Source organism: Pipistrellus kuhlii, unplaced genomic scaffold (genome assembly GCF_014108245.1).
Source record: "Pipistrellus kuhlii isolate mPipKuh1 unplaced genomic scaffold, mPipKuh1.p scaffold_m20_p_11, whole genome shotgun sequence".
Lineage (NCBI taxonomy): Eukaryota > Metazoa > Chordata > Mammalia > Chiroptera > Vespertilionidae > Pipistrellus > Pipistrellus kuhlii.
The window spans coordinates 15922417-15947819 of NW_023425416.1; the positions used below are offsets into that span (position 1 = coordinate 15922417).

The 25403-nt window shown below is 53.2% G+C and overlaps 3 protein-coding genes across 4 annotated transcripts in view; all 3 read left to right on the forward strand.

Moving 5' to 3' along the window:
- Window positions 1-4095, forward strand: part of STIMATE (STIM activating enhancer) — a 40485-nt gene extending 36390 nt beyond the window's left edge. For both annotated transcript variants that reach the window (XM_045579066.1, XM_036430886.2), the window contains one exon: window positions 597-4095. In XM_045579066.1, the coding sequence (XP_045435022.1) occupies window positions 597-713 (117 nt within the window). In that variant the 3' untranslated portion in view covers window positions 714-4095. The remainder of the gene's footprint in view (window positions 1-596) is intronic.
- Window positions 4096-5306: 1211 nt separating this feature from the next.
- On the forward strand, window positions 5307-7310 carry MUSTN1 (musculoskeletal, embryonic nuclear protein 1). The gene is made up of 3 exons (XM_036430887.2): window positions 5307-5697; window positions 6681-6813; window positions 6996-7310. Exons 1-3 carry the CDS (start codon window positions 5689-5691, stop codon window positions 7100-7102), a joined length of 249 nt encoding a protein of 82 aa, XP_036286780.1. The 5' UTR covers window positions 5307-5688; the 3' UTR covers window positions 7103-7310.
- A 3237-nt stretch (window positions 7311-10547) lies between these two features.
- The window catches only part of LOC118715732 (inter-alpha-trypsin inhibitor heavy chain H4), a 32232-nt gene continuing 17376 nt past the window's right edge, over window positions 10548-25403 (forward strand). Inside the window, exons 1-15 of the mRNA XM_045579631.1 lie at window positions 10548-10705; window positions 11934-12094; window positions 12973-13077; window positions 13211-13373; window positions 13496-13606; window positions 14111-14239; window positions 14917-15033; window positions 15293-15461; window positions 15546-15671; window positions 15839-16020; window positions 16097-16282; window positions 22873-23012; window positions 23280-23428; window positions 23746-24076; window positions 25264-25393. Coding sequence (XP_045435587.1) covers window positions 10616-10705; window positions 11934-12094; window positions 12973-13077; window positions 13211-13373; window positions 13496-13606; window positions 14111-14239; window positions 14917-15033; window positions 15293-15461; window positions 15546-15671; window positions 15839-16020; window positions 16097-16282; window positions 22873-23012; window positions 23280-23428; window positions 23746-24076; window positions 25264-25393 — 2289 coding nt within the window. The 5' untranslated portion in view covers window positions 10548-10615. The remainder of the gene's footprint in view (window positions 10706-11933; window positions 12095-12972; window positions 13078-13210; window positions 13374-13495; window positions 13607-14110; window positions 14240-14916; window positions 15034-15292; window positions 15462-15545; window positions 15672-15838; window positions 16021-16096; window positions 16283-22872; window positions 23013-23279; window positions 23429-23745; window positions 24077-25263; window positions 25394-25403) is intronic.

Here is a 25403-nt window from a genome sequence, read left to right on the forward strand (position 1 = left end):
CCCCGAGAGGCCGCCATAGGGGTGAGGAGAAGGCGGTGCCTGGACAGCTCAGCATGACCACAAGGTCTGCTGATGAGGCGTTAGCAGAACCCTCGGAGGACCCTGGGGCGGTCCATGTCACTCCTGGGCTTCCTGAGGGGGTTCTGAAAGCGGAATAGATGGCAGGATGGGGAACCCTGGCAGCTGGTCTGGGCTGGTCATGTAGGAGCTCCGTGAACTTGAGTTACAGGCAGCAGCTGCATGGGAAGGAGCAGACATGGTCATGTGGGGTACAGCCAGAGCAGCGGGTATTCGGAGGATAGGCCAGAATGACGGGGAGGCAGAGGTCTGAGCTCAATGGGCGAGGGCTTCATGATCCAGGCTGAGGTGCTCGGCGTGCTCGTGTCGACAGCCATGGTCTCAGCAGCCCACGGAGGTGTGTTGGGTGGGCCAGCTTATCCCCCTCTGTAAGGGAGCCTCCCATCATGCTCTTCTAAAGAAATACAAGCCGGAGGCCTCCTGGAGGGGCTGGCACCCCGTGCCAGGGTCCAGGGCAGGCAGCGGAAGAGGCACACACCGCTGGCCATGACACAGGGCCATGCCTCTCCACTCCTCAGATCCTGATCTCGGCCGATGACGAGATGGAGGAGTCCGACGTGGAGGAGGACCTCCGCAGACTGACGCCTCTGAGGCCTGCGAAGAAAAAGAAGCACCGCTTTGGGCTGCCTGTATGACACATCCTGTGCGGGTCATGTCTGGGGCCCGGCTGCTCTGCAGCCTCCTTCCTTCCCTCCTCTCTCCCTCCTCTTCTACCTCCGTCCTCGTGCTCTGCCCACTCCCAGCGACCGTGACTGCAGAGAGGAAGGAAGAGCCAGCGCCGAGCGGGTCGCGGCTGTTGGAGGTCCCCACTCAGTTGCACTACAAACACTGACCAAATATGCAAGCCAGGCGCTTTCTTCCTTTGTTGTCGTCCCTGTGGTGTTGTGAGGGACCCGAGGTGAGATGTCTGGCTCGGTGTCTGTCGGGTGTCTGGCTGGGTGGCCATGAGGAAAAAGCTCACGAGCACACAGACTGGGTGGAGCCTCTCCCCAGGGCGGGAGGAGTGAAGACATAACAGGTTTGGGGCTAAAAGTCACTCATTGACGGAGTTGGAACCACAGTGCTTTCTTACTCAAAATGGCTTTTTATAACTATTGATTTCTAAAGTCAGTTTTACAAGATGTCACAATGTTAATGTCTTTTGAGTATGTGTTTATTTCCTATGGGACTAATGGGCAAAACATAGATTTTTAAGTCTTCCGTATGCTGTTGACTTTTATATTTTTAAGTTATATTTTCATACTATTGTATTTAAAAAGTCTTTTTAACCCCCAAAGAAATGGGTTTGTTTGCCTTTCATGGGATGGTGGGAGGAAAAAGTCGAGGGTTTTTTATTTGCAATATTGTTAAGTAATCTATGATAAGATGGGGTAGCAAACACAGTAGGAACGGAGATGGGTCCTTAATCTGAGTCAGCAAACCCAGTGGTTTTGTAAAGGTCAGGCCTGAGCAGGAGGCAGCTGGCCCAAACGTGGGTCCAGTGCCCCTGTGCATGCCAGGCCCCGAGGCTCCTTGGCATTTCTGCTGGCAGGACAGAGGTCTTAGTTAAGCTGGACCAGAAAAGGGGGCTAAGAGGTCTTAGTGTCTAGAGAAATTGAGGCTGTAAGGCTAGTGCTGTTTGTTCCTCTCCTCTCCTCAGCACCTCCGAGTCCGCAGTTTAGAATGTCACCTCAGCCTCCGTGCCTCCCCTGGCGCAGCCTTCAGAACCAGCCTTTGGACCCAGCTCCAGGTCAGGCTGCCCCGGCCTGCGATTGCGTCCATTTATTTTGCACAAGAGTCTGGAGAACACCTGCCTGACCAGATGGTCCTGTTTTTCACATACTCCAGGGCAGGTGCTTCTAACTGTGTCCCCACCCTGGGCAGCGGCCCCCACTCAGCCTGGGCAGAGGCCCCGGTGGCTTTGGGAGTCTGCTGACTGGCAGTGGATTGGGCTGACGGGCGCTTGCCCTGCTGTGGGTGCAGTGAGGTGGAGCAGCCCAGTGTTGTGTCAAGCCCGAGGCAGCCATGGACGTTTAGGAACAGAATACCCACTGCTGAGCTGTGAGCTGAAAGTGAGGCAGGTGCAGGGAGGCTACACCGCCCAGAACCTTCTAGACCTACACAGCAGCGTCTTCACTTAGGAAGATTGGGTCTTAATCGTCACACATGAGGCAAGCTGTTAAACCAGGCATCCCGGGCCTGTCTTCTGCCTCGCACCCATCTTCCCTACAGAGGGCTGAGGGGCCTGCACCTGTGACTGCAGCAGGCGAGGCCAGGCCAGGGCAGGGCCTCATGTGAGATCAGAGTGGGTCGTCTTCCTCACACCGCGTACGCTCTCCTGTTGTGCCCATTGCCGCCTCCGATCCCCTGGCTGTGTTGGTGGGAGTCTCTGGGAAGGCTGAGGCTGGTGTTCCTGTTAGACAACAGTCCCTCGTGGTATCGCATCCTCTCCTTACTTTTCGCTCCTATTTCATTTTTATTTGGACAACCTGTGTCCACAGCTCTTTCTTGTACCTTCTGAGCTCAGAATCAGAGCTTCATTTTTCAGTCTCCTAATGTGTCCAAACTGGAGATGGGGTAGAAGAACCATAGTCCGTGGAAGATGGAAACTGGGTCATATAGACTCAGGTTATCTGTCCATCTCCAGGCTCGTCCCAGCGCCCACTTGGTACTAGGCTTGTGGGGACAGAGGCCATGAGCACATGGTTTCTCCCTGTATCCTGATCTTCAGTAAGGGCTTTGGCCTCGGAGCTGCAGCTGTGTAGCTGGCTAACTAGGGGACGGTGTCTGACTGCAGAGGGCCTTGCACTGTGTGGGTCGGGACAGTGTGGCCTCATGCACACATATGCACACACATGCACACGCACACATGCACATACACACATCATTTCTCTGGGAGTGTGTCCTGTGTCATGGGGGCTTTCTGTGGAGCTTCCCGGGGAGAGCGGACGTAGAGGACGTAGAGGGTCTGTCGATACTTCCTCCCAAGCTGTCCTCCCTCCCTGGGCACATTTCCTCACCACCTGCTCCAAGGTGCCTTATGAGGTGCAGCTCTTCAGCCACATAGCAAACATCACTGTGCTTGAGAAACCATAGGACACCGACTGGATATTGTCCACTGTCAAAATCTGGACCTTGGTCAAGGCAGCCTTGATGGAGACTTGTGAGTCAGAGTCTTGACAAGTTTCTTGTAACAAATGGAAATCACCTGATGCGGCGGAACTGCCATATCCGGGAGAGGTTATCGTGGCCCTTCTTTCCTTTTGCTGCCCGTGGTGTGGGGATGTAAGGAGGGGTGCTGGTGAGCTCCAGGAAGCCATGGCTGCAGCCTGCAGACCTGCGAGGCGAAGTCTGTGGCCCATCGGCTCGCCCTCGGGCACACTGGTGGCCACCTGCCTCGAGCTTTAACTTGCGCCCTTCCTGGCAACAGGAAGTCCTGGGTTAAGGTTGGCCTGTCTCACCTCTACATGGAAAATATATAATGGCTCAAATCCAAGTTGTGTCTTCCCCTCAGCAGTGTAAGTTGTGGCTGCTGCCCAGAGTCCCCTCTGAGGGGCCCCCACTCTGCCCTCCACACTGCAGTTCACTGGCCTTTTTGCATCCGGGCCAGCATAGGTGGCACTGGGAACACCCCACCAGCCAGGGCAGCCACTTTGTAGGGTGTAGGGCAGCTTTCAGGAGCTTCACACACTTGCAACTAGGAGGGGAGAGCACTCTGTTTCACCCAGTGTAATGTTGGTGGCCTGAAGGGCTTCGTTCTCGGCGAGGGAACCTATGGTCCAACTGTCGTCAGCACCCTGAGCTCCTGGGCGGTGGGTCGGTTTAACTTGGTTTCTCTTTGCATGAAGTTTATGAGAAGCCAGACCTATGTGAGCAAACCATGGCCTACTTCTACTGTCTGCCTAATGGAGTGTTTAATCGGTGGTGTTATGGTTCACAAAAACATTTTTGAAATGAAAGGGAAGACAATGTACTTACATTGTAAAATGGTTTACAATAAAATTTGATGTCTTATTATTATTTTTTTTAAAGAAACCATCACTTTTGTGGCTGTTAGTGTGTGTTCTCTTGAATTGAAACAGCTTAGTGGAGTCAAGAAAATTTCCCCAGTGGGTTGGAAGGTTCTCCCCAATAAACAGTAAGAGCGGACCTTTCATCACCTTGGAGCAGATGTGGGAACCAAAATCTGCTGAGAAGAAAACCCCAATATACTCTCGCCATTTCCACTTCCCTGCTATTGTGAGTAAAAGCTTCCCTGAGGAGCAAGTGGTGCTGGGAGATGGAGTGTGAGGAGTGAGCAGTCCCACAGTCTTGTCCCTGAGGCCACGGGCCTAGAAGGCAGGTGCCTCCCTGGGCAGAGCCAGCTGGGGAGGGGGCAGTGATGAAGCACTCATCCAGGGAGCTGGGCCTTCACAGGCCCAGTCTGCCTTCGCTGCTTCTTGGCCCCTGTTAGGAGCCTGCATCTGTGCCCATAGCTGTCTGAAGGCATGCCTCATGTCAGCACTCATCTCCGATGGAGCCTGGCATCCTTCACCTTGGCCTCCGGGGTCAGGACCAGGCAGGAGGGATTTGGGTGGGGTTTGAGGGATGACCAAATATCAGCCTGGTTGGGTCCCGTCTGCTTGGAGCCTTCGAGTATAAATAACCTCATAATACTGCCCACCCCACCTCAATCTTAGAGTCCTGTGGGGTCTTCCCTCAGGGACGGGTAGCTAGCAGCAGAGAACTGAGTGAGCCCTCGGCCTGCCCCTTTCTCCACCATCAATGCCTGCAATGGGCTTCACTCTCCCCAACCTCTTCGGCAGCCTGAGTGCCTCAGGCCAGGGGCCCTTCGGTGACCTTGTCTCGGAGGCTCAGTGCTGTGCCTATCATCAGCTCACGCACAGCCACAAGATAGTTTCCTCCTGGTCCTTTATGCTCTTCATCTCTTTGTTGAATGTGCTCTGGGAGCCAGACAAAGGACGGGGCATCAGCAGAGCCACAGATGGAGAGTTCCCCAGGCTTCCTGTGACCGCAGTCTCCTCCTGTGAGCCAGGGATGCCCTGTGCTTCACCCTGCGAGCCCAGGGAGCTTGCAGGGAGCAGAGCACGGAGACACAGACAGGGAGGTCCACCCTCCTCCTGTGCAGGGAGGGGTCTTTCCTCTGGAATCCAGGGAAGGGATAGAAGAGAAAGAAAAACAAGCTCAAAGTGGTCAGCCTGGCTCCGGGCTTTCCCTTTCTCGGGGACACCCCACACTGGGATGGACTGTCACAGATGGACAGCCCCTACTGCCACACACATTCCAGCATCTACATTCATAAACACAAGTCACTGCCAGTCCCGTCCCAGCACCTCCCGCTTGGAAGTGGAGCAGCTGTCTCTGAGGGTGCAGGCTCCCCAGCTGTCACCAGGGCCGCAGCCCCCTGGACAGAAGTGCTCAGCCATCCCCTATCATCTCCGAGAATAAACTCTGAAGCCAGTGGCTGTGTGGACCTGAATCATCGGGGTCGGGGAGCCGGTCGGAGCAGGGGGAGTGACTTCCCAGGACGGGCAGTGGACTATATAAGCTCCAGAGGGCTGGGCACTCAGATCTCCCACCAGCTACTGCTGCCAGAGGAGCCTACGGAGCAGCTCTCACTCAGCACCCACCATGTCCCAGGTAGGAGAGCCCAGCACAGGCGTGTTGGTACAGTGGGGGTGGGGGTGGACAGCTGGACACCGTCAACTCTGGCAGCTGTGTCTTGAGCTGAGCTCCAGACATAAACATAGGAGCTCTGCAGCCCCTGGGAGGTGGGGGCTAGGGAGGAGAGTCCCTGCCCACCTTATCTGAGGGTCCCTGTTCAGCTTGGGTTTATGGCAGTCCATGGCTTGTTAGGAGGGGTAGGGAAAAGGTGTGGTACTTCTAGATCTTGTGTGTGCAGAAGCTGCTCGTGTGACTGGCAGTTTGTGCACGTTTATAGCTGTGTGTGTGTGTGTGTACATGTGTTTGTACACATGTGAGGCTGGATCTGAGGGTGTACCCTCTGCCCGGTTGTTTCCAGCAGGATGTGTGTCTATAGGGTATACTGTGTGGCCCACCGGCCCAGGCTCAGGGACCAGGGAGTCTGTGCCTGCCCCTAGGACTTAGGAAGGAGGAAGGGGTTGAGGGAGGGAAGACACTGAGGCTGGGTGTACCCAGCTCTGGAGGGACAGACAGATCAGTCTGTCTATCGGTAGATGCTGATGGGGATGTGACCTAATGGGCATCTGATTCCTCAACCCCATTCTCACCCCCAGAGCCCGCAAGGTAAATCCTGGCAGAGGAGAGGGGCAAACCTAAGGGACCCCCTGCCGCCACCTGGGGAACAGGTCTTGGTATTTACCGAAAGCCTGTAATTCAGCCTCAAAGTGAGCGCCTTTCCCTATTGTCCACTGGGCCCAAGCTGGAGGTTGGCCAGCCAGTCAGACTGTGAGGCCACAGCTCCTAATCTGTGGAAAAGGACAGAGAGACTTAGGGTTGGGGGGGTCAGGGGGTGATTCATCGCCGGAAGGCTTCCTGGATGAATGGGGCCTTGGACTGGCTAGAATTCAGTGAGCAGGGAGAGGTGGGAACGGGTCTCGGCCTGAAGGCCTGGGTTCTAAGGAGGCTCTGGTCTCTGCAAGGCTGGCTCTGAGGGAGCCCCCATCAAGAAGAAGCGCCCCCCTGTGAAGGAGGAGGACCTGAAGGGGGCCCGAGGGAACCTGACCAAGAACCAGGCGATCAAGTCCAAGACCTACCAGGTCATGCAGGAATGTGGTGAGTGTCCCCAGGGGGATGGGGAGCCGAGGGGGTGCAGATGTGTGTCAGAAGGAGGGGGTGGGATGGGGGGGGGGGTCCTATGGGTCTTTTCTAAGAGTCCAGAGCTCAGGGGCTCCCCACAAAAGAGGCTTTCCCTCGCCAGGAGGCTGGGCCTCTGAACCTCCCCATCCTTCGCACAGAGCAAGCCGGCGTTGCCGCACCATCTGTATTCAGCCGCACCCGGACCGGCACTGAGACCGTCTTTGATAAACCGAAAGCTGAGCCTGCCAAGAGTGTCTTTGGCTGAGAAGTACACGCCACGCCACTTCCCTGGACACTGCCAACACCGAGACACAGGAGTCTTTCCCAAGAACTCTTTCATGCCAGCACCCCCCTGCTCACCTGTTACCTCTGGGACTGCCACGCCTCCCCCCTCCCCAGGGCCCTTCAGCCCAGGCACTCTGCTCCAGGCCCTGGGAAACACCAATAAAGAGGATGCCCAAGCGACCCTGGCATTTGGAGAGTGTTATTTGGAACTGGCATGGCCCCTACGTGTGGGGTAGGGCATGTTCTTTACCAGTCCATGTCTTTGGGAGGGACCTACGTGATCCTGAGGTGCTATTGCCACTGCTCTACCCTAGAAAGAGCCATGAGTGTGGAGATCTGGGGCTGATCTGTGTGACCTTAGACCATCTCTCTTCTGAGCTCCGTTTCCCCCTTGTATTTGACAGGAGAGTTGAGCTGAGGCCCATTGCACTAACCAGGCCATATGTACAGAGTGAAACTGGTGGGGCCTGGGCTCCCCCTCCCGCTGCTTTCCACAGAAGCCAGTAAGATGCTTCAAAGGACCCCAAGCCTCTGCAAGAGCCAGAGACCTAGCAGGCTCTCGCCCCCGCACCCTTGTTCTGCCTTCTCACCGTCTCCCATCCCTCAAAGTCAAAACCACTCGAGGCTCCTGTGGCCAGGGGCAGTCTGCTTCCTGAGTTACTCCCCACTCTTCCAACTCCAGGTGAACCCTCCCTTGCTATGCTCACAGCTCTGCCTGCGCCTTGGGCAGCCTGGGTTCTGGGCTTGTGTCATTTTTTCCTCTTGAATTCAGTGAACAGCGAGAGGTGGCTGCAGTGTCCCCTGTGTGCATGGAGCTTTCAGATTCAGGAAGTACGGAGGTCCGTCCAGCTGTCACAGCAAAACCTCGTACAGTCTAGGGCTGGACTGGCAGGGCCTGGGCTCCCATGCTTGGCTCAGGACTGTGCCTGTAGGGAAGCCCTGCCTGTCCCATGGGCAGGTGGAGCTGGCGGCTCTGAGCCTTTCCCACGCCCTGGCCTGGCCTGGCCTCCTTATATAGCTGTTTCCAGGCTGGGCCTGTGTTCTCTGCCCTGAGGGAGCAGACCTTCTGAGGGACAGGGCCTGGGCCAGCTCACTGGGCTCCTTGGGGAGGCTCTTCCCCCAGCGTGTAGAAGGCGGTATGTACCCTGTGTAATGCCAATCGTGTCAGAGCCAGAGGGCGAGTGGTGCCGTTACACACAGAGACGAGGCTTCTGGCTGGAGTCCTCAGAAGGAAGGGGAGCAGCCACAGACGGCACCAAAGTCCAGGATGCCCTTTCCCAGGGCCAGATGCGACTGCCGCTGGCCACGGCAGGGCTGATGGAGGAGACTCCTTTCCAGCCCTCTGCAAGCCAGTCACTGCCCAGGGTTCCAAGATAACTGCCCCTCTCTCTCCCCAGAGCTAGTGTCATGGAGTCCTCCTTCCCCAGCCCAGGATGTGGCACCTGGCCACACTTGTCTGCAGCATCTTTACCCCATCAGTGGCTCCTGGCCCAGGAGCTAGGCTTTCCCTGAGCCACTGGGGATACACGCGCCAGCTGTGTTTTGTTTTATTGCTATTTGTTTTAAGAGCGTTTCAACGTTAGCCCTGGCTGGTATGGCTCAGTTGGTTGGAGAGTCTTCAAAAGGTGGTGGGTTTGATCCCCTGTGTGGGAGTCTGTAGGAGGCTGCCGGTACATGTTTCTCTCCCACATCGATGTCTCTTTCTATCTTCATTTCTCTCTCTCCCCCTCCTTCTTCCTCCCTCTGTCTTCCTCCCTGACTCCCTTCCTCTAAAACCAATTGTTTTATAAAAAGCATTTCAACTTTATTAAAGGAAAATCTAAAGTCCTTGGTAATCTTACCCCAGGCTTGGGGCCTCCCTCATGACAAGGTACTGCCTTGTGCTGACGGAGAAGCCATCTGCCCTTTCTCCTTCAATCCATGACTCGTGGACTCCCTTGGCATGACTGCCTCCATGTAGGTCCGTGTGTACAGGCCAGCACACTGACTAGCCCCTTCAGGAGCTCTGTCCCTTCTTGTTTGTTCCTCTCGTTCAGTAAAGTCCCCTGAGAGAGGCCTCTGGGCCACAAGGCTGGGTACCTTTTTGGCTCTCAGTTTGTGTTGCCAAGGTGCACGTCTAGTGTTGGGGCCTTGCTGGAATTGAAGCCAGAGTCCTGGCTAGATTAATGGGGCCTGAACCCCAGGAGAGAGAAGGGGTCTTCTAGGCCCCGCCTCTCTCACCCCAGGAATAAGGCAGATCCATTCTGCCTAGCTCCTCTCAGACATCACAAGAAGTGCTCAGGGCCTGTAAGGCCCCACTGCCCAGTCACACCCACCTGGCCTGCAGGCTCCTTCCTCCCGCCCTCCTCTTCCCAGCCATGTCTCCTTCTCCTCCAGGCTGGGCTTATGGAGAGTGGGCTGGCTCCCAGTTGTGTCCCCATACCCCAGGGTGCTTGTTGGTGAACCAACTGGTGTAAAGGGTAATAGTGACCTGGGAAGGTTCTAGACTAGGGGTGTCGAAGTCAATCAGAGAAGGGGCCAAAATCTAAAATTCAGCCTAAATTGTGGGCCGAATGGTTTACTGAACAGTCATAAACTGTCATTGTGATGGAAACACAGTGGAGTGCAGTGATGACAGCGCAGTGCGGGCCACATTGCAAGGCCTGGCAGGACGAATTTGGCCCGCGGGCCTTGTGTTTGACACATGTGTTCTAGACCTTTCAGAAGGTATGCCCATACCTAGCTCCCACCTGAGCCTGCCTTTCCTAGTGTAGCAGGTCCTCGAATAAGGTTATTTTATTCAACCTCTTTGATTTATAATGTTGATGAAGAAAAACTCAATTCCTAGAGGGGGCCACTGTGTGGAGTTTACATGTCCTCCCCATGTTTTTGTGGGTTTTCTGCATGGTTTCCTCCCACATCCTAAAGATGTGCATGTGAGATAAGCCTGTGTATCTCCATCATTCCAGTCTAATGTGGGTGTATGGAAGGTTGACCTTCAATGGACGGTGTCCCATGCAGGTTGGGGTCTCATCTTTTACACCCTGAGCTGCTGGGAGAGGCTTTGGGCATCAAGACCCTAAACTGGAATAAGCAAGAGGGAAAAGTAGGATCTTAACCTATCTTTATGAATTTTTCTTAAATATATGTAAAGCTCAGGCTGACTTCAAATTTTTGGAATTTTTTTTTTTAGAGGTTTGGTGATGTTTTTGAAACCAGAAATATGCCACAGGAACTGAGCTCATTTCTCAGGTATACGCCATTTCACTTAAACTTGCCGTTTCCAAGAACCTATCCTGATGACACTAGGACTTATTGTACATGTGTCTGCCCCCAGCCAAGGTCCACAGGACATTTGCAGTTGGCCTGCTTATCTGAGTCCACTGCAGGTTTTGGCTTGTAGATCCCAATTTCCTGGGACCTGCCCCCGGAGGGGCGGAGCAGCCAGCAGGTTACTAATTCATTCCCCTCTTTCTCTCAGGTTCAGAAGCAGCCTGCCAGGCACTGGGCCCAAATGAAGCCCCCAGCCTCTGTCCGCAACTGTGCCATCCTGCTGGTCCTGTTGCCGCTGCTGGCTGTCCTCCAGACCACCCATGCCCAAAAGGTAGCAGGTGCCTTGGGCACCTGTGTGCGCACCAGAGTGTGAGTGGTATGAGCTGGTGAATGAGTGAGAGCCTGTGTGAGGGTGAGTGTGCGAATGAGCACAGATCTGTGTGTATGCAAAAATATGGTGCTGATCCTCACCAGGCATGTCCCCAGGGCTTTATAGACACTCCCTCTCCTCTCCCTGCTTGCTAGAAGGGGTGATCCTACTCCCATTTCCAGGTGGGGAACTGCAGGTTAGCAAGTTTCGCGTGGAGGCCGGCAGTGGGGGGAGGTAGGAGTGGGATGGTGAGCCCAGCTCGCCCACTCCTTGGCTGAATGGCCTCAAGGTAATGATGCTTCCTGTCTCCCTTTCCTCATTTGTGAAGCAGGATAATAATAGACCCCTTTTGGAGGTTTGTTGTGGAGATGGAACCTGTAACACTATGAAGTGCTTAGTACCTTGCCTGGCACAGAGCAGACACTCACGTGTGTAACAAGCCAATCAGCCAGATACCCACTTCTGCTAGGCTGTGTGTGCAGGTGAACGGAGCCTGCATAGTGTGTCATATGCAGGTTGGCAGGAGATGTGTAAGGCTTCTTATGTGAGCATATGTGAACCTTAGACCTGGGTCAAAGAGCAAGTGCCTGGGTCAGTGAATTGGGGGACCGACCGTCTCTGCAGGGAAAGAGCCTGTGCTGCAGGGCAGGCAATTGGGGATGGGGCCCACGGGTGCAGGGAAAGGGGGCAAAAGAACATTCCCAGCTCTTAGAGACTGGACCCTGGTTCCTTTCTTTTCTCCCATCTCCTGGAGGCCCCTGTGGACACTGGCAGGAGCTGTGTTCCTCCACTTCTGGTTGCCAGAAATCAAAGGACTTGTTTGCTGCCCTTACACTGTTCAGAGCTAAGCCTGTGAGCTTCCTGATCCCAATCAGGGTCAGGAAAAGTGGGAGTCCACTCCCAGACACTCTGGGGCTCATGCTCCACCTTCCACCCTCTGTGTGTTGACAGACTGGTCCCTGCCCCTGTCAGTGTAAGTTGAGGAATGGAGCACAGAGCTGTCTCTTATTTGAGAGAAAGATCCACATGTGAGATGCCGCACAGGGTTTTGCCTGAGCCATCCATAGTCAGTGGGGGTCGGGCCAGGCTTGGTTTGGGACCTAGGTCAACGCCAGGCTCTGGAAGAGCATTGCTACAGGCATGGCTGGCATTGAGACAGTCCCCCCCCCCTCCTTCTTCACTGCTCCAGAATGCCATCGACATCTACAGCCTCACTGTGGACTCCAAGGTCTCCTCTCGGTTTGCCCACACGGTCATCACCAGCAGGGTGGTCAACAAAGCGGATTCCATGCAGGAGGCCACCTTCCAGATAGAGCTGCCCAAGAAAGCCTTCATCACCAACTTCTCCATGTAGGTGCCTTCCCGCCGGCCTCTGCATCTCTCTCCAACCAGCACTGCCATCCCCTCTCCTCATGTCCCTCAGGAGAAAGGACTTCTTCCTGACATGAGGTTGTGTGCATCTGCAGGCAGATAAGGGAACCAGAGGCTTTATAAGGAACTTATTCTCAGAGATGTTCCAGCCATCCCCCACTCCCTTTTTTCATCCTTCCAGCTCTCCCTTCCTCTTTTCTCTTCCTCCATCCCCATCCCTCCTTCCATCTCCATCCATATCACATTTGTCCCTCCATCCCTTCCTCCTTTCACCCCTCGCTCCACCAACCTCTGCATTCCTCCCTGCCCTGTGCTGGTGGGAAGAGGGTTCAAGCCTTTTAGCCCTGTGCCTACCACTGTCCGGGGAGCCTGGCATCTCCCTCCTCCTCAGCCTGCCCCACAGAGCTGGCCCCAGGGATGGGTGCACACACAGCTCAGAAAGCACTTGCTGGTGGTGGGCAGGTACCTCTGGGACAGTCTATGAGGGACAGGGGCAGTTGGAATGTGGGGCCAGAGCAGAAGGGAGAAGAGAAACCAGGATTTAGCGCAGCCATGCCTCCTTTGCAACCTTCCTCTCCTGTCTGTTCAGTAAAAAGAATATTCTCTTAGGTTGTGCCTGCCTCAGGGTAGATGGAGGCCTGGCACACCTTGCAGAGGCTGCCCAACCTTACCCAGGCTCCTGCACAGTCTTGTACACTGTAGGAACACAATAAATGGGTGAGATCTGGTAAAGGTAGGAGTCACTCTAGCAGGAGGCACAGCAAGTCACAGACAGGCTCCCTGGAGGAGGAGGTGATTGGAGAGAGTTCCCCCACCCCACCACCAGACTATGAACAGCACCTACTCTCCTGCCCCAGGATCATCGACGGTGTGACCTACCCAGGGAACATCAAGGAGAAGGATGCAGCACAGGAGCAGTACAGTGCGGCCGTGGCCAGGGGGGAGAGCGCTGGCCTTGTCAAGTGAGCCCAAGGGGATGTGGGAGACCCCAGTGGGGTGGGGCAGAAGTTGTCCCTGCCTTTAGTTCTGCTTCTGCCTCCAGTGTCCATACCCTACCTGGTCTGGAGGGGCAGGCCTGATGCCCTCCTCTCCCAGGGCCACTGGGAGAAAGATGGAGCAGTTCCAGGTATCGGTCAGTGTGGCTCCCGCTGCCAAGGTCACCTTCGAGCTGGTGTATGAGGAGTTGCTCAAGCGGCGTCTGGGAGTGTATGAGCTGCTGCTGAAAGTCCAGCCCCGGCAGCTGGTCAAGCACCTGCAGGTACCCAGAGCTGCCTCCTCCCAGGAGCCTCCTAGAGGACCCTGTGCTGCCGAGGGTGGAGACCTTCCTTAGAGCCCCAGGCCTGGCTCCTGGCTAACCCTGTGACCCATTTCTTCTTCCAGATGGACATTCACATCTTCGAGACTCAGGGCATCAGCTTTCTGGAGACAGAGAGCACCTTCATGACCAATGAGCTTGCAGAGGCCCTCACCGTCTCACAGAACCAGACCAAGGTAGGCCTGCCACAGTGGGTGGGAAGTATGGGTACCGAGGGGCCTGTCTTCAGGCCAGCCCGATGAGCTGGATCTCCAGAGAGCGGGACAATTGGGCAGTATTTCTCAGCTGGCGAGCTTCTGAGGTATCTGTGTCCGCGCTGACATATGGCAGATGAGGAGGGCAAGGCCTAGAGAGAAGAGGGGGCGCTGGTTCGCACCTGAGGTTGGGGGCTCCTGGGAGAGGACACTGACCTGAGGGTCCCAGGACCAGGGAGAAGGTTGGAGGCTGGATCACACACATCCTGAGCCCAGGCTCTGCTGGCATGGCTCCGGAGCAGAGGCTCCTCGCTCACACCCATCCTCTGTACTGAGGCCGCCCACCTGACAGCCCAGCGTGAGAGAAAGTTCCCTGGCATTTGACATAAGGTGGAATTCTCAGCCTGGGTGATTCTCAGATGGGGTGAGGGATGTGAGCATGACCTCGCTGCTCCCCAACATCAGCCCAGTCGGTCGTTCCTCCAGGCTCACATCCGATTCAAGCCGACGCTGTCCCAGCAACGGAAGTCTGCAGAGCAAGAGGACACAGTGGTGGATGGCGACTTCATCGTCCGCTATGATGTGAACCGCACCCTCTCTGGAGGCTCCCTTCAGGTGCGTGGGCTCCAGGGAGAGCAGAATAACCAGGAAATCCCCCATCCTCTGGAGCCTGAGCCTGGCTGTTGGACAAGAAAAGCCAAAACAAAAAACAAAAAAACCGGCTCCTGCCGGTCAGTGTGCACCAAGGGTAACAGACAGAAAACATGCAGTTTATTTCTGCTGTCCCTGAAAGAATTCTCTTTCGGAAGCAGAAAAGTTTCATCTGCTAAAGAAGGTTTCTTACCTCTAAACTGCCTCAGCTATTCAAACAAATAGCAGGCAAAGTAGAGTTCTAGTGGGTCGTGCATAGCAGGGAAGTTTTCAGCAAAAGAGTAGCTCCACTGAGTCCTAAGAGATGGTGAGGAATGTGAGTGAGAAGAGACCAACCAAAGGACTTGTATACATATATGCATAAGCCATGGACACAGAGAATAGGGTGGTGAAGAACTGGAGAGGGATGTCGGACTAGACGATGCCAATGGGGAAAAACTAGGATATCTGTAATACTTTCACCAATAAAGCTTAAAAAAAAAGATGTCCTGGACTAGAGGAGGTTAGCAGTAGGACTGTGACTGAGGAGCTTAAATGAAAAGAGGATGGGACCCGGGGATTTGGGTTGAGGAGGTGGGTGGGACAGGGCAGGGCAGGACTGCAGCTCTCATCAGCTGGGGTGTGTCTCACTCTGGTCATAGATCGAGAATGGCTACTTTGTGCACTACTTTGCCCCAGAGGGTCCGTCCATGATACCCAAGAATGTGATCTTCGTCATTGACACCAGTGGCTCCATGATGGGCAAGAAAATCCGGCAGGTGGGTACCTTAGGCAGGTCAGGGCCCTGAAAACTCTCAGCTGCCTCACACTGTCAGCTCTGGTCTAGCAGGCAGACCCTCCCCTCTCCATCTTTCCGGGTAGGAGGCTTCAAGAGACCGAGGTCAGAGCTGCTCCTAACACTGGGGCCTTCACCATGTTCCCACTGCAGGTGTGGGCCTGGGGGCTCCGCCCAAGGACACATGAGCCCCCAAGGAGGACATCTGAGATACCCACCTTGTTTCCCCTTCCCCTGACCAGACTCAGGAAGCCCTCATCAAGATCCTAGAGGACCTCAGGCCCGAAGACCACTTCAACCTCATTACCTTCAGCAGGGAGGCAACCCAGTGGAAGCCATCTCTGGTGCCAGCTTCAACCCAGAATGTGGAGGAGGCCACGAAATATGCTAACACCCTCAAGGCCCATGGAGGTGAGCACCATGGCAGCCATGCAGGATGGGGGCCCCAAACACGAACCCCACCTGCGAGGCATCCTGAGAGTGTGTGTCCCTCAGGAACCAATATCAACGATGCGATGCTGATGGCCGTGCAGCTGCTGGAGACAGCCACCCGGGAGGAGCAGCTGCCCTCAGGGAGCGTGTCCCTTCTCCTCCTCCTCACTGATGGCGACCCCACTGTGGGTGAGGCACAGCGCAACTCCAGGGCACACTGCCCAGGGGGCATCACTGGTGCTGCAAGTGGTTCAAGGGAAGTGAGGGGTCCCTGAGGCCTCTTTGGCTCTGAGATTCCAAATATCCCCTGAGCAAATCCCTGTTTTCTCACCCCTGCCCCAAAACGCTGGGTCCAGGCGAGACCAACCCCAGCAAGATCCAGAAGAATGTGCAGGAGGCCATAGGTGGTCAGTACAGCCTCTTCTGCCTGGGCTTTGGCTTCGACGTCAGCTACGCCTTCCTGGAGAAGCTGGCGCTGGACAACGGCGGCCTGGCTCGGCGCATCTACGAGGACTCGGACTCCGCCCTGCAGCTGCAGGTGCCAGCCTCCCCCTGAGGGCTGGGTGAGTCTGGGATGACCCTGCCCGGCCCTGGTGACACCCCCCACTCTGCAGGACTTCTACCAGGAGGTGGCCAATCCCCTGCTGACCACTGTGACCTTCGAGTACCCAGGCAGTGTTGTGGAGGAAGTCACACAGCACAACTTCCGGCTGTTCTTCAAGGGCTCCGAGATGGTAGTGGCCGGGAAGCTCCAGGCCCAGAGCCCTGAGGTGCTCTCAGCCCAAGTCAGCGGGAAGCTGGTGAGTGTGGACAGCTTCCTGGTGTGGAAGGGTGGCTGCAGCAGGCATTCAGAGGGGCTAGGTTCAAACTCCAGCCCTGTCAGACTCTAGTCGACTGACCTTGGGCAAGTTCCAAAGTGCCCCCTGCCACCATGGATGACCTCAGTCCCCACTGCTTGGCTGCTGGTGGGATTTCTTTTTTTATATAATGATTTTATTATTTTTTTATTTTTATATAATAAATATTTATTGTTCAGATTATTACAGGTGTTCCTTCCTCCCCCTCCCCCCATAACTCCCCTCCACCTGATTCCCCTGCCACTGTCTTCATCCACAGGTGTAAGGTGTATTTTTTTTTTTTAATCTTTATTATTCATATTATTACAAATGTTCCTCATTCTTTTTTCTCCCTCTATTGCTCCCCTCCTGCAGGTTCCTACCCCACCCTCTGCCCTTTCCCCAACCCCCATTGTCCTCATGCATTGGTGCACAGTTTATGTTCAGTCTCTTTCCGCACCCCCCACTCCCCTTTCCCCAAAAATCATCAGTTCACTCGCCTTCCATACCTCTGATTCTATTATATTCACCAGTTAATATTGTTCATCAGATTTTTTTTAATTCCCTTGGTTTTTAGATTCACTTCTTGATAGTTACGTATTTGTTATTCATAATTTTTATCTTTAGTTTCTTCCTCTTCCTAAAGAACCCCCATCAGCAATTCATATAATTCTGGTTTGGCAGTGATGAACTCCTTTAGCTTTTTTTTATTTGTGAAGCTCTTTATCTGGCCTTTGATTCTGAGTGATAGCTTTGCTGAGTAGAGTATTTTTGGCTGTAGGTTCTTGCTATTCATCACCTTGAATATTTCTTGCCATTCCTGTCTGGCCTGTATGGTTTCTGTTGAGAAATCTGCTGACAATTGTATGGTTGCTCCTTTATAGGTAACAATCTGCTTTTCTCTTGCTGCTTTTAATATTCTCTTTGTCTTTTGCTCTTGGAATTTTAAATGATGTGTCTTGGTATGGTCCTCTTTAGATTCCTTTTGTTTGGGGTTCTGTGTGCTTCCTGGACTTGTAGGTCTAATTCTTTCACCATGTGGGGGAAGTTTTCTGTCACTATTTCTTCCAGTATGTTTTTGGTATCTTGCTCTCTCTCTTCTTCTGGGACCCCCATAATTCTGATGTTGGTTCGCTTGAAGTTGTCCCAGAAGCTTCTTACATTACCTTCAACTTTCTGGATTCTCTTGTCTTCTTGCTTCTGTGGAGGTGTGTCCTCTGGCTCTTTATGTTCCAAATCTTTGACTTGATTCTTGCGATCTTCCATTCTGTTTTTAGGACTCTGAATAATATTTTTTATTTCAGACAATACATTCTTTATTTCTAGTTGATCCCTTTTCATATCTTCATAGGTCTCGTTTATTTTATTGGCCTTTTCTAGGAAATTCTTGAAAAACCTTATAAGCGTGGTTTTGAACTCTATATCCAGTCGCTTTTTGTCTTCCATTTCTTTCGTTTGTGATCTGTTTCCTTGTCTGGGCATTTTCACAGTTTCCCTGAACTGGTAGGGTGACTTTGTGTGCTAAGGTGTCCTATATGGTTCAGTGGGTCAGTCTCCTAGTTATCTGAAGTAGACACTCTTGTTGCCCCCTTTTGTGGACCGTGTGTACAGCCTTGTTGTAGGTAAGTCTTGATTGTTGTTGGTATCACTGGGAGGAACTGACCTCCAGGCCAATTGGCTGTGAGGATCAGCTGTGTCTATGCCAGGAGACAGCCTTATTCGACTAGACTTGGAAAATTGCAAAAGCCTCTGTGCTCAGCTTGGATGGGGTGGAGTTTCAGGGTGGAGACTACAGCCTTGGTTTACTGTCAGCCCCACCCTATGAGGTTCCTGAATCTCAGTGTTCCTCAGTGTCCTTCAGTCCTCGCTACAAGCACCTCTGAGAGAAAGGTGCCCTCGAGTTTCCTCTGCTACTAAACAGTCTAGGCTCTTCCCCAATGAGCCCGTAACTGGGGTTCAGTGCACTTGGAAGTGGGATTGGAAGTGGGGTTCAGAACAGTCTGGAGCTTTTGTCTCCTTCCTGCTAGGGCAATCCAGCGGCACAGTCAACAGTCCGTCCTCTACGCGAAATCTCTGGGACTTCCTTTCGCCGCTGGGACTTCCTTTCGCCGCTCCCCTGGGTTTCCGCCTTACAGCCCAAACTCTCTCCGTATGAGCCTGGGTTCCCAGGGTCTCACCCAGTTCAGTGCTGTTGGAACTGGGGTTCAGCACAGTCCAGAGCTTTTATCTCCTTTTCGTTAGGGAATACCAGCCAGGCACTCAACCTCCCCCTCCTCTCCGGCTCTGTCCCCTCCCCACGCGCGCTTTTACAGCTCCTCTGATTTTCCTTCTGGTTGTCTCTTTCCTTCTCGTTGTAGAATTTTCAGTCAGTCAACTTTCCTGTAGTTCTTGATAATGTCCATTTTCTATTTTAGTTGTATTTTTTTGAAATTGTTGTGTGATGCTGCAGTTAGGCGTTTACCTATGCCGCCATCTTGGTTCTCCAATCCACATTTGTAAGGTTTTTGTCCAATCTCTTCCCGCACCCCTCAGACCCCCTTCCCCCTGAGAATTGTCAGTCCCTTTCTATGCCCTTGATTCTATTATATTCACCAGTCCATTCTGTTTTTCAGATTTTTTATTCACTTGATTTTTAGATTCACTTGTTGGTAGGTATGTATTTGATGTCTTTTTACTGTTCATAGTTTTTACCTTTACCTTTTTCTTCTTCCTCTTCTTAAAGAATACCCTTTAGCATTTCATGTAATCCTGGTTTGGTGGTGATGAATTCCTTTAGCTTTTTCTTATCTGTGAAGCTCTTTACCTGACTTTCAAATCTGAATAATAGCTGGGTAGAGTAATCTTGGTTGTAGGTTCTTGTTATTCATCACTTTGATTACTTCTTGCCACTCCCTTCTGGCCTGCATAGTTTCTGTTGAGAAATCAGCTAATAGTGGTATGGGTATTCCCTTGTAGGTGACTGTTTTTCTTCTTGCTGCTTTCAAGATCCTCTCATTGTCTTTTGCCCTTGGCATTTTAATTATGATGTGTCTTGGTGTGGTCCTCTTTGGGCTCCTCTTGTTTGGGATTCTCTGTGCTTATTGGACTTGTAAGTCCATTTCTTTCACCAGGTAGGGAAAGTTTTCTGTCATTATTTCTTTCAATGGGCCTTTAATATCCTGCTCTCTCTCTTCTTCTGGCACCCTAAAAATCCAGATGTTGGTATGCTTAAAGCCATCCCAGAAGCTCCTTACACTATCCTCACACTTTTGGATTCTTCTTTCTTTCTGCCTCTCTGGTTGGGTGTTTTTTGTTTCCTCATATTCCAGATCTTTGGTTTGACTCTTGAGGTACATTGATCTACAGTTGAGTTTCTGTGTATTCTTTACTTCAGACAGCGTATGCTTAATTTCTGACTGGTCCTTTTTCATTTTTTTTGGTATTCTCATTAGGGTCCTTGAAGGTTTCTTCAAGTTTCTTAGCGGTTTTTAGAAGATTCTTGAGTAACCTTATAAATGTGATTCTGAACTCTGTTTCTTCCAATAGTTTACTTTTCTCTCTCTCTCCCATTCGCGACATGCTTCTGTCTCTGCATATTGGTTGCCTCCCTGTGTTGATGGAGTGGCTTTGTGTGGTAGGTGACTTATAGGGGCCAGTAGCTCACCTTTCCCAATCACCCATGGTAGTTGCTCTTGGTACACCCCTTTGTGAGCTAAGTGCAAAGTCTTGGTGTAGTTAAGCCTTGATTGCTGTTGGTGCACTGGGAGGAATTGACCTCCAGACCAATTGGCTGTGAGGACCCACTGTGTCTATAATGGAAGAACTACTGTGCTGGAGACACGATTATGGTGCAGGCCTTGTTTCAATGAGGCTATGGTGCTCACTTAGTCCACCTCCCGAATGTGTCACTTATGATGAGAGGAGTTGAAATTTGGTGTCTCACACTGACCATTAGATACACTGGCTTCTGGATCTCCAATGGTGTGCAGTTCAGCTACTGTCTGAGGCCACCCTACAGGAGCTACAGCGAGAATCACAGACCTCTCCTCCTTGCTTGAAGCTTGGAGGCTTTGGAGCTGTCTGCACCAGGTTGCAAGTTTGATAGGTTAAACGGCAATAGAGAAAGCCATTCATTTGCAAAAGCCGCTGCTTGGAGCTTGGGTGTGTAAATTGTGCAGGGTGGAGTCTCAGGGCATCACAAACAGCAATGGCTGCCAGTCAGCCGGCTCTGTCTCTGACTGCGTCCCCACACCTCGTGCCCCAGGACATCAAACAATTATTCTTGTGCGCAGCTCTGCAAGCCAGCCACCCTCACTTTGCGACCTGATGGCAGACAGTCCAGCTTCTTTCCAAAAACTGGATTTCAGAGAGATTGGGAGCTTGTCTTTCTTTGGGTTGAAGAAAGCAATGCCCTCTGCCAGCCGGGATCCACCACCAGTCCGTATCACATGCATGCCCCCATACCTGTTTTCAGCGCTTGTGCCCTAAATGTACCTTTCTCTTTCAGTCTAGTTGTAGAGCTTCCACTCAACCAGCTGTACCATGGTTCTGGGTGATAGACGTTTTGTCTTTTAGTTGTAGTTTTAAAATTGTTGTGCACGGCAGCAGTTTATGTGTGTTTACCTAAGCCACCATCTTGGATCTCACTGGTGGTGGAATTTCAATGAGATAATGTCCTGATTCTCCTGAGAGCACCTGAGCTTACCTGCATGTGGTAGGCACAGCGTACTCAGTCTGTGTTGCTGCTGCTGTGCCCTGGGGCACCGGGTTTGACATCCCCTCTGTCCTCCACCAGCCCTCTGAGATTGCTTTTAGCATCCCTCCCACTCACAGATGAGCAGACTGAGGTCCAACGTGCCCTAGGGCCTAATGCAGCCCAAACAAGAATCACCCCAGCTCACCACATGGTGCCCTCTCCTTGCCGAATTATCCCTGCCTCACTGCCACAGGGGACCCCTCATTCCACAAAGAGAATCTAAGCACCTTCTGTGAGCCAGGACCTACCTGGGCCCTAGGGATACTGCACTCATGGGAGAGGCATTGGGTAAATCGTCACACAAGGAAAGACCCAGAGGCTGGGGTGACCCTGAGAGGATGAACCCAGGGACTTGGGAGCAGCATTGGAGACCCAACTTGACCTGTAGGTCCGGGAGAGCTTCCTGGACAGGACTCAGCTGCCACTGTGGGATGAGTAGGAGGCAGCAGAACCAGATGGTGAAGTGATGGAGGAATGTTTCAGGCATGCATGGCAGGCGGGCACTCTGCGACCAGGGCTGAGTCTCAGAGAAGTACCATGTGTCACAATGAGCAGTGCATGCAGCTCACCAGAAGCCTGGCTTTCACCCCTCTTTGCCACGTCCGAGGGGTGAGGCCTGGAGATTCCACATAATCTCCCCATGCCTCCGTTTCCTACCATGTGAAAAGAGAATCGGTCATCTTACCACCTTGTGAGACTGCCGTGGGATTAACATGTGGCCCAGGGTAAACATTCCACACATGTTAGCTGCTGGTGTTGTCCTGGAGGCTGGGAGTTCCCAAAGTGCGGAACCCAGGGTGACTGGGGGGGGGGGGGGGGGGGGGGAGTCACACATGCCTTTGTTTGAATAACTACCTATTTATCCTAATGTATCTCCTGAGAAATGCAACTCCAACCTCAGATGTACAACTTCCCTGGTCGTATTGCTTGGGACGAGGCCAAGTGGAGAGTGTTAGTCTAGTTAAAGTTCACTTAAGGAAAACCATCAAATAGATAGCTGTGCAGGTGGATAGGGCATTTGTGTAGGTGGCCTGCAGGTGACAAAGGTGTGGGAGGCCAGGCTCTGGTGAGAGACAGAGGAGGGCATCTCCAGCAGCGGGGTTGGGGTCTGATCCACATTACAAAGCCTTTTGGCCTCCGGGGAATTGTGACAGGAAAGGCTGGAGTTCCTCTGCCCACAGGCCCCACGTCCCAGGCTGCTGTCCAGGTCAGCCTGAGACCAGAAGGCCCCACCTCAAGAAAGGAAGCAGCAGTCCACCTGAAACTTGGGCACATCTTTGGACACAGTGCCTGGTCTCAGCAAAGGGCACCAGCTTGGTCAAGGGGCAGCTTAATGGAGTACATGGGGTCCAAACCCTATCAAAGCCTTAATTTTCTTTCCAACTCTGCCATGACTGCTGGGGAAGGCACTTGTATCTCTGTCCCCAGAGTCTCCATCTTTGGGGTGAGCCCTCTTGGGACCCTTACTGTTTAAACTGCATTTGCTGCTGTTTCTGCACTGGCCTGGGGCCCAGATCCCATCCTCATTTTCCTTGTTCCCAAAAGCTGCATGTGATCTGGATTCCTGGCTTTGCACCTGTGATAGTTTCTATCCTTCTATCCACGTCCTTCTCATCCTTGGAGGCTCTGTGGCTGAGCCCCTTACAGCCCTAAACGCCCTCCCTGTACCCCACATATTCGAAGGGAATGCAGTTGTCACGGCCTATTCGTGAAACCTGCCCAGTCCCAACTAGGTTTCTCATGGAAAGCTGAGATGTACCAGGCCAGGTGCAGGCTTCAGGCCCTCACTGCTGCCCCCTGGCTTGGCCCCTCTTTCCAGTCCACAGAGAACATCACCTTCCAAGTGGAGTCCCAGGTGGCAGAGCAGGAGGAGGAGTTCCAAAAGCCCAAGTACATCTTCCACGGCTTCATGGAGAGACTCTGGGCGTACCTGACCATCCATCAACTGCTGGAGCGAATGTGGGTGGCCTGCACCCCCTAAGGCCTGCTGGGGCGGCCACACACGGCCTCATTGCCTTCCCAAGATCCTCATGGGTGGGACAGCACAGGTGGCCTGGGCATCTCCTATGTATGCTGAGAGGGGGTTCATGGTGTGGTATCTGAGCTCCAGACTCTACCAGTAGGGATCCCACCCCCCCACCCCCCATCCCCAAGGGTCTGGAAAGGAGGGAGAATGGAGCTAGGCATCTAGTGACCAGCTGGGCCTCTGATTCTCTCTTCTTGCAGGGTTTCCACGTCCGATGCTGATAAGAAGGCCCTGGAGAAGCAAGCTCTGTGCTTGTCGCTCAACTATAGCTTTGTCACCCCCCTCACGTCCATGGTGGTCACCAAACCAGAAGGCCAAGAACAAGTTGCTGAGAAGCCCGTGGAAAGTGGTGGGTGTGAGAGTGGGCTCCTAGCCTCTGTGGCAGCAGAGTTTGGACCCAGTCTTCTCCCCAGCCCCTCCCCACATCCTGACCAACACCCTAACCGTGCCACTAACACTCCCAGGACCCCAGGAAATGCATCCCATTTCATTGTTGAGGAAACTGAGGCCAGGTCTCCTGACCCTCCCAAATGCACTGCAGCTGTGTAGTGCTGAGGTTGGGAAGCAACGTTTAAATAAGCACTTCAAATGTATGAAAAGTACCCTGATGGTATATCTCTCCCTCTCTCACTCACTTTCTCTCTCTTTTCTTTTTGTTTTATCCAGAAAAGGTTCCATCAAGTAAGGGCCTAATACCTTCAAAGGCTGGCATTGGTGATGGGTGGCTGTATCAGGACCTCGGACCCCAGTCTCACAAAGTTGCTGGCCAAGGCCTCTCCAGCCCAGCCTGCTGCCAGGAGGGGGCTCTGTCTGCCCAAGCACATGGGTGCTTTAGACACCTGTTTGCTCAGACATTGGCTGTCCTGGGCGCTAGGGGCACAGTCCCCATCCAGCTGGATGCACACCCAGGTCTCTCTGATTTCCAGGTCGCATTGTCTTCAGACATCGAGCCATGGGACACACAGGGCCCAAATTACCAGGTATCAAAGCAGGGGAGGTAGTGGGAGGGGAGATTGACAGAACCTGGAGCCTGGCCACAGGCTGTGCTCTGCCCTGAGTCTGGGTGAGTGGCTTGCTTGGCTCACCTGGCTGGTGGCTGGGCTGGGTCTCAGTTCAGTGTGTGTGATTAGGAGACAGCCATGCAGGACGTTTTGTTAGCGGCAGAAGAAACATCAACGGACAAGGTAGTTTGAAGTGACAGATATCCCAGGGGGAAGGAGTTCAGGAAGGGTTCCTTTTCCCAGCTTTGAGTTTCTCCGGGCTGAGGGAGAGGCTCTCAGAGTAGTGGGTGTGGGGAAAGGAGCCATCTGTCCTCTCTACATCCATCTCCCGGGGTGGGTCCCAGAGCCCTGGCGGTGAGGACCCATGACTCCGCTTGAGCAGAGACTGCAGATGTCAATGTTTCTAAAGCAGGAGTTTTCCTGCACACTGAAGTTCATGACCTGCACGGCAGTAGAGGAGGACCACTTGGACCTATTCCGTCTCAATATATTTATCCATATTCTACTTTGGATCCGGATCTGAGGCTACCAAATAGGGTAGGTAAGCCACTTTCTGACTCATTTCCTCGAGGGGATAGGTAAGCCTGCCTATAGAGTTGAATGGGAGCAAGCACCCTGCACAGGCTGGGCACAGACCAGGGACAGTTGCTGTGGGGCTTGACATGAAGTAGTGTGTCACGTATTTCACTGAACCAGACCCATTACGCTCTGGAGCCTGGCGCAGCATAGAAACTTCTAGAAAGGGAAGGCTCTCACCATTCCCAAAACCATGAGTGGCCCGATGATCTCCAGGCTGGATTGAGACTCAGCCACAACACCAACTGGACCCTGTCTCCTCAGTGTTTTCCTAAAGTGTGCTCTCCTGGGTTGGGTGTATGAGGGCAGGGGTTGCAGGGCTCGAGCTTGGTGGGTGGTAGGTGGCAGTGATGGCTGGAGGAGGGGAAGCTGATTGCTCTGAATCCTGACTGCCTTCTCCCTTTTTCGTTTCTGGCTATTCCTGTACTAGCATCTCTCTCTGCCGGTGGTTCCATTTTAGTGGTTGATAATCCACGTTACACAAGGAAAGGTAGGTCGCCAGACCAGATTCCCTGAAGTGGACTATGGCCCTAGAGAAGGGAGACCATGGGATGGGAGATCCCTGGGGATCTCTTGGAACCTGTTACATGGTTTCTCAATGTTGAAGTGGAGAAGGAACCCTGGCCACACCCATACACTATCCCATCCTTCCGTTGGCCGGGCCCCGAACTCTGAAAAGGACATGCCTAAACAAAGACTTTTTCTTCCAGAAACAAGCCCTACAGCCCCACCACCAGGTAAGTTGCC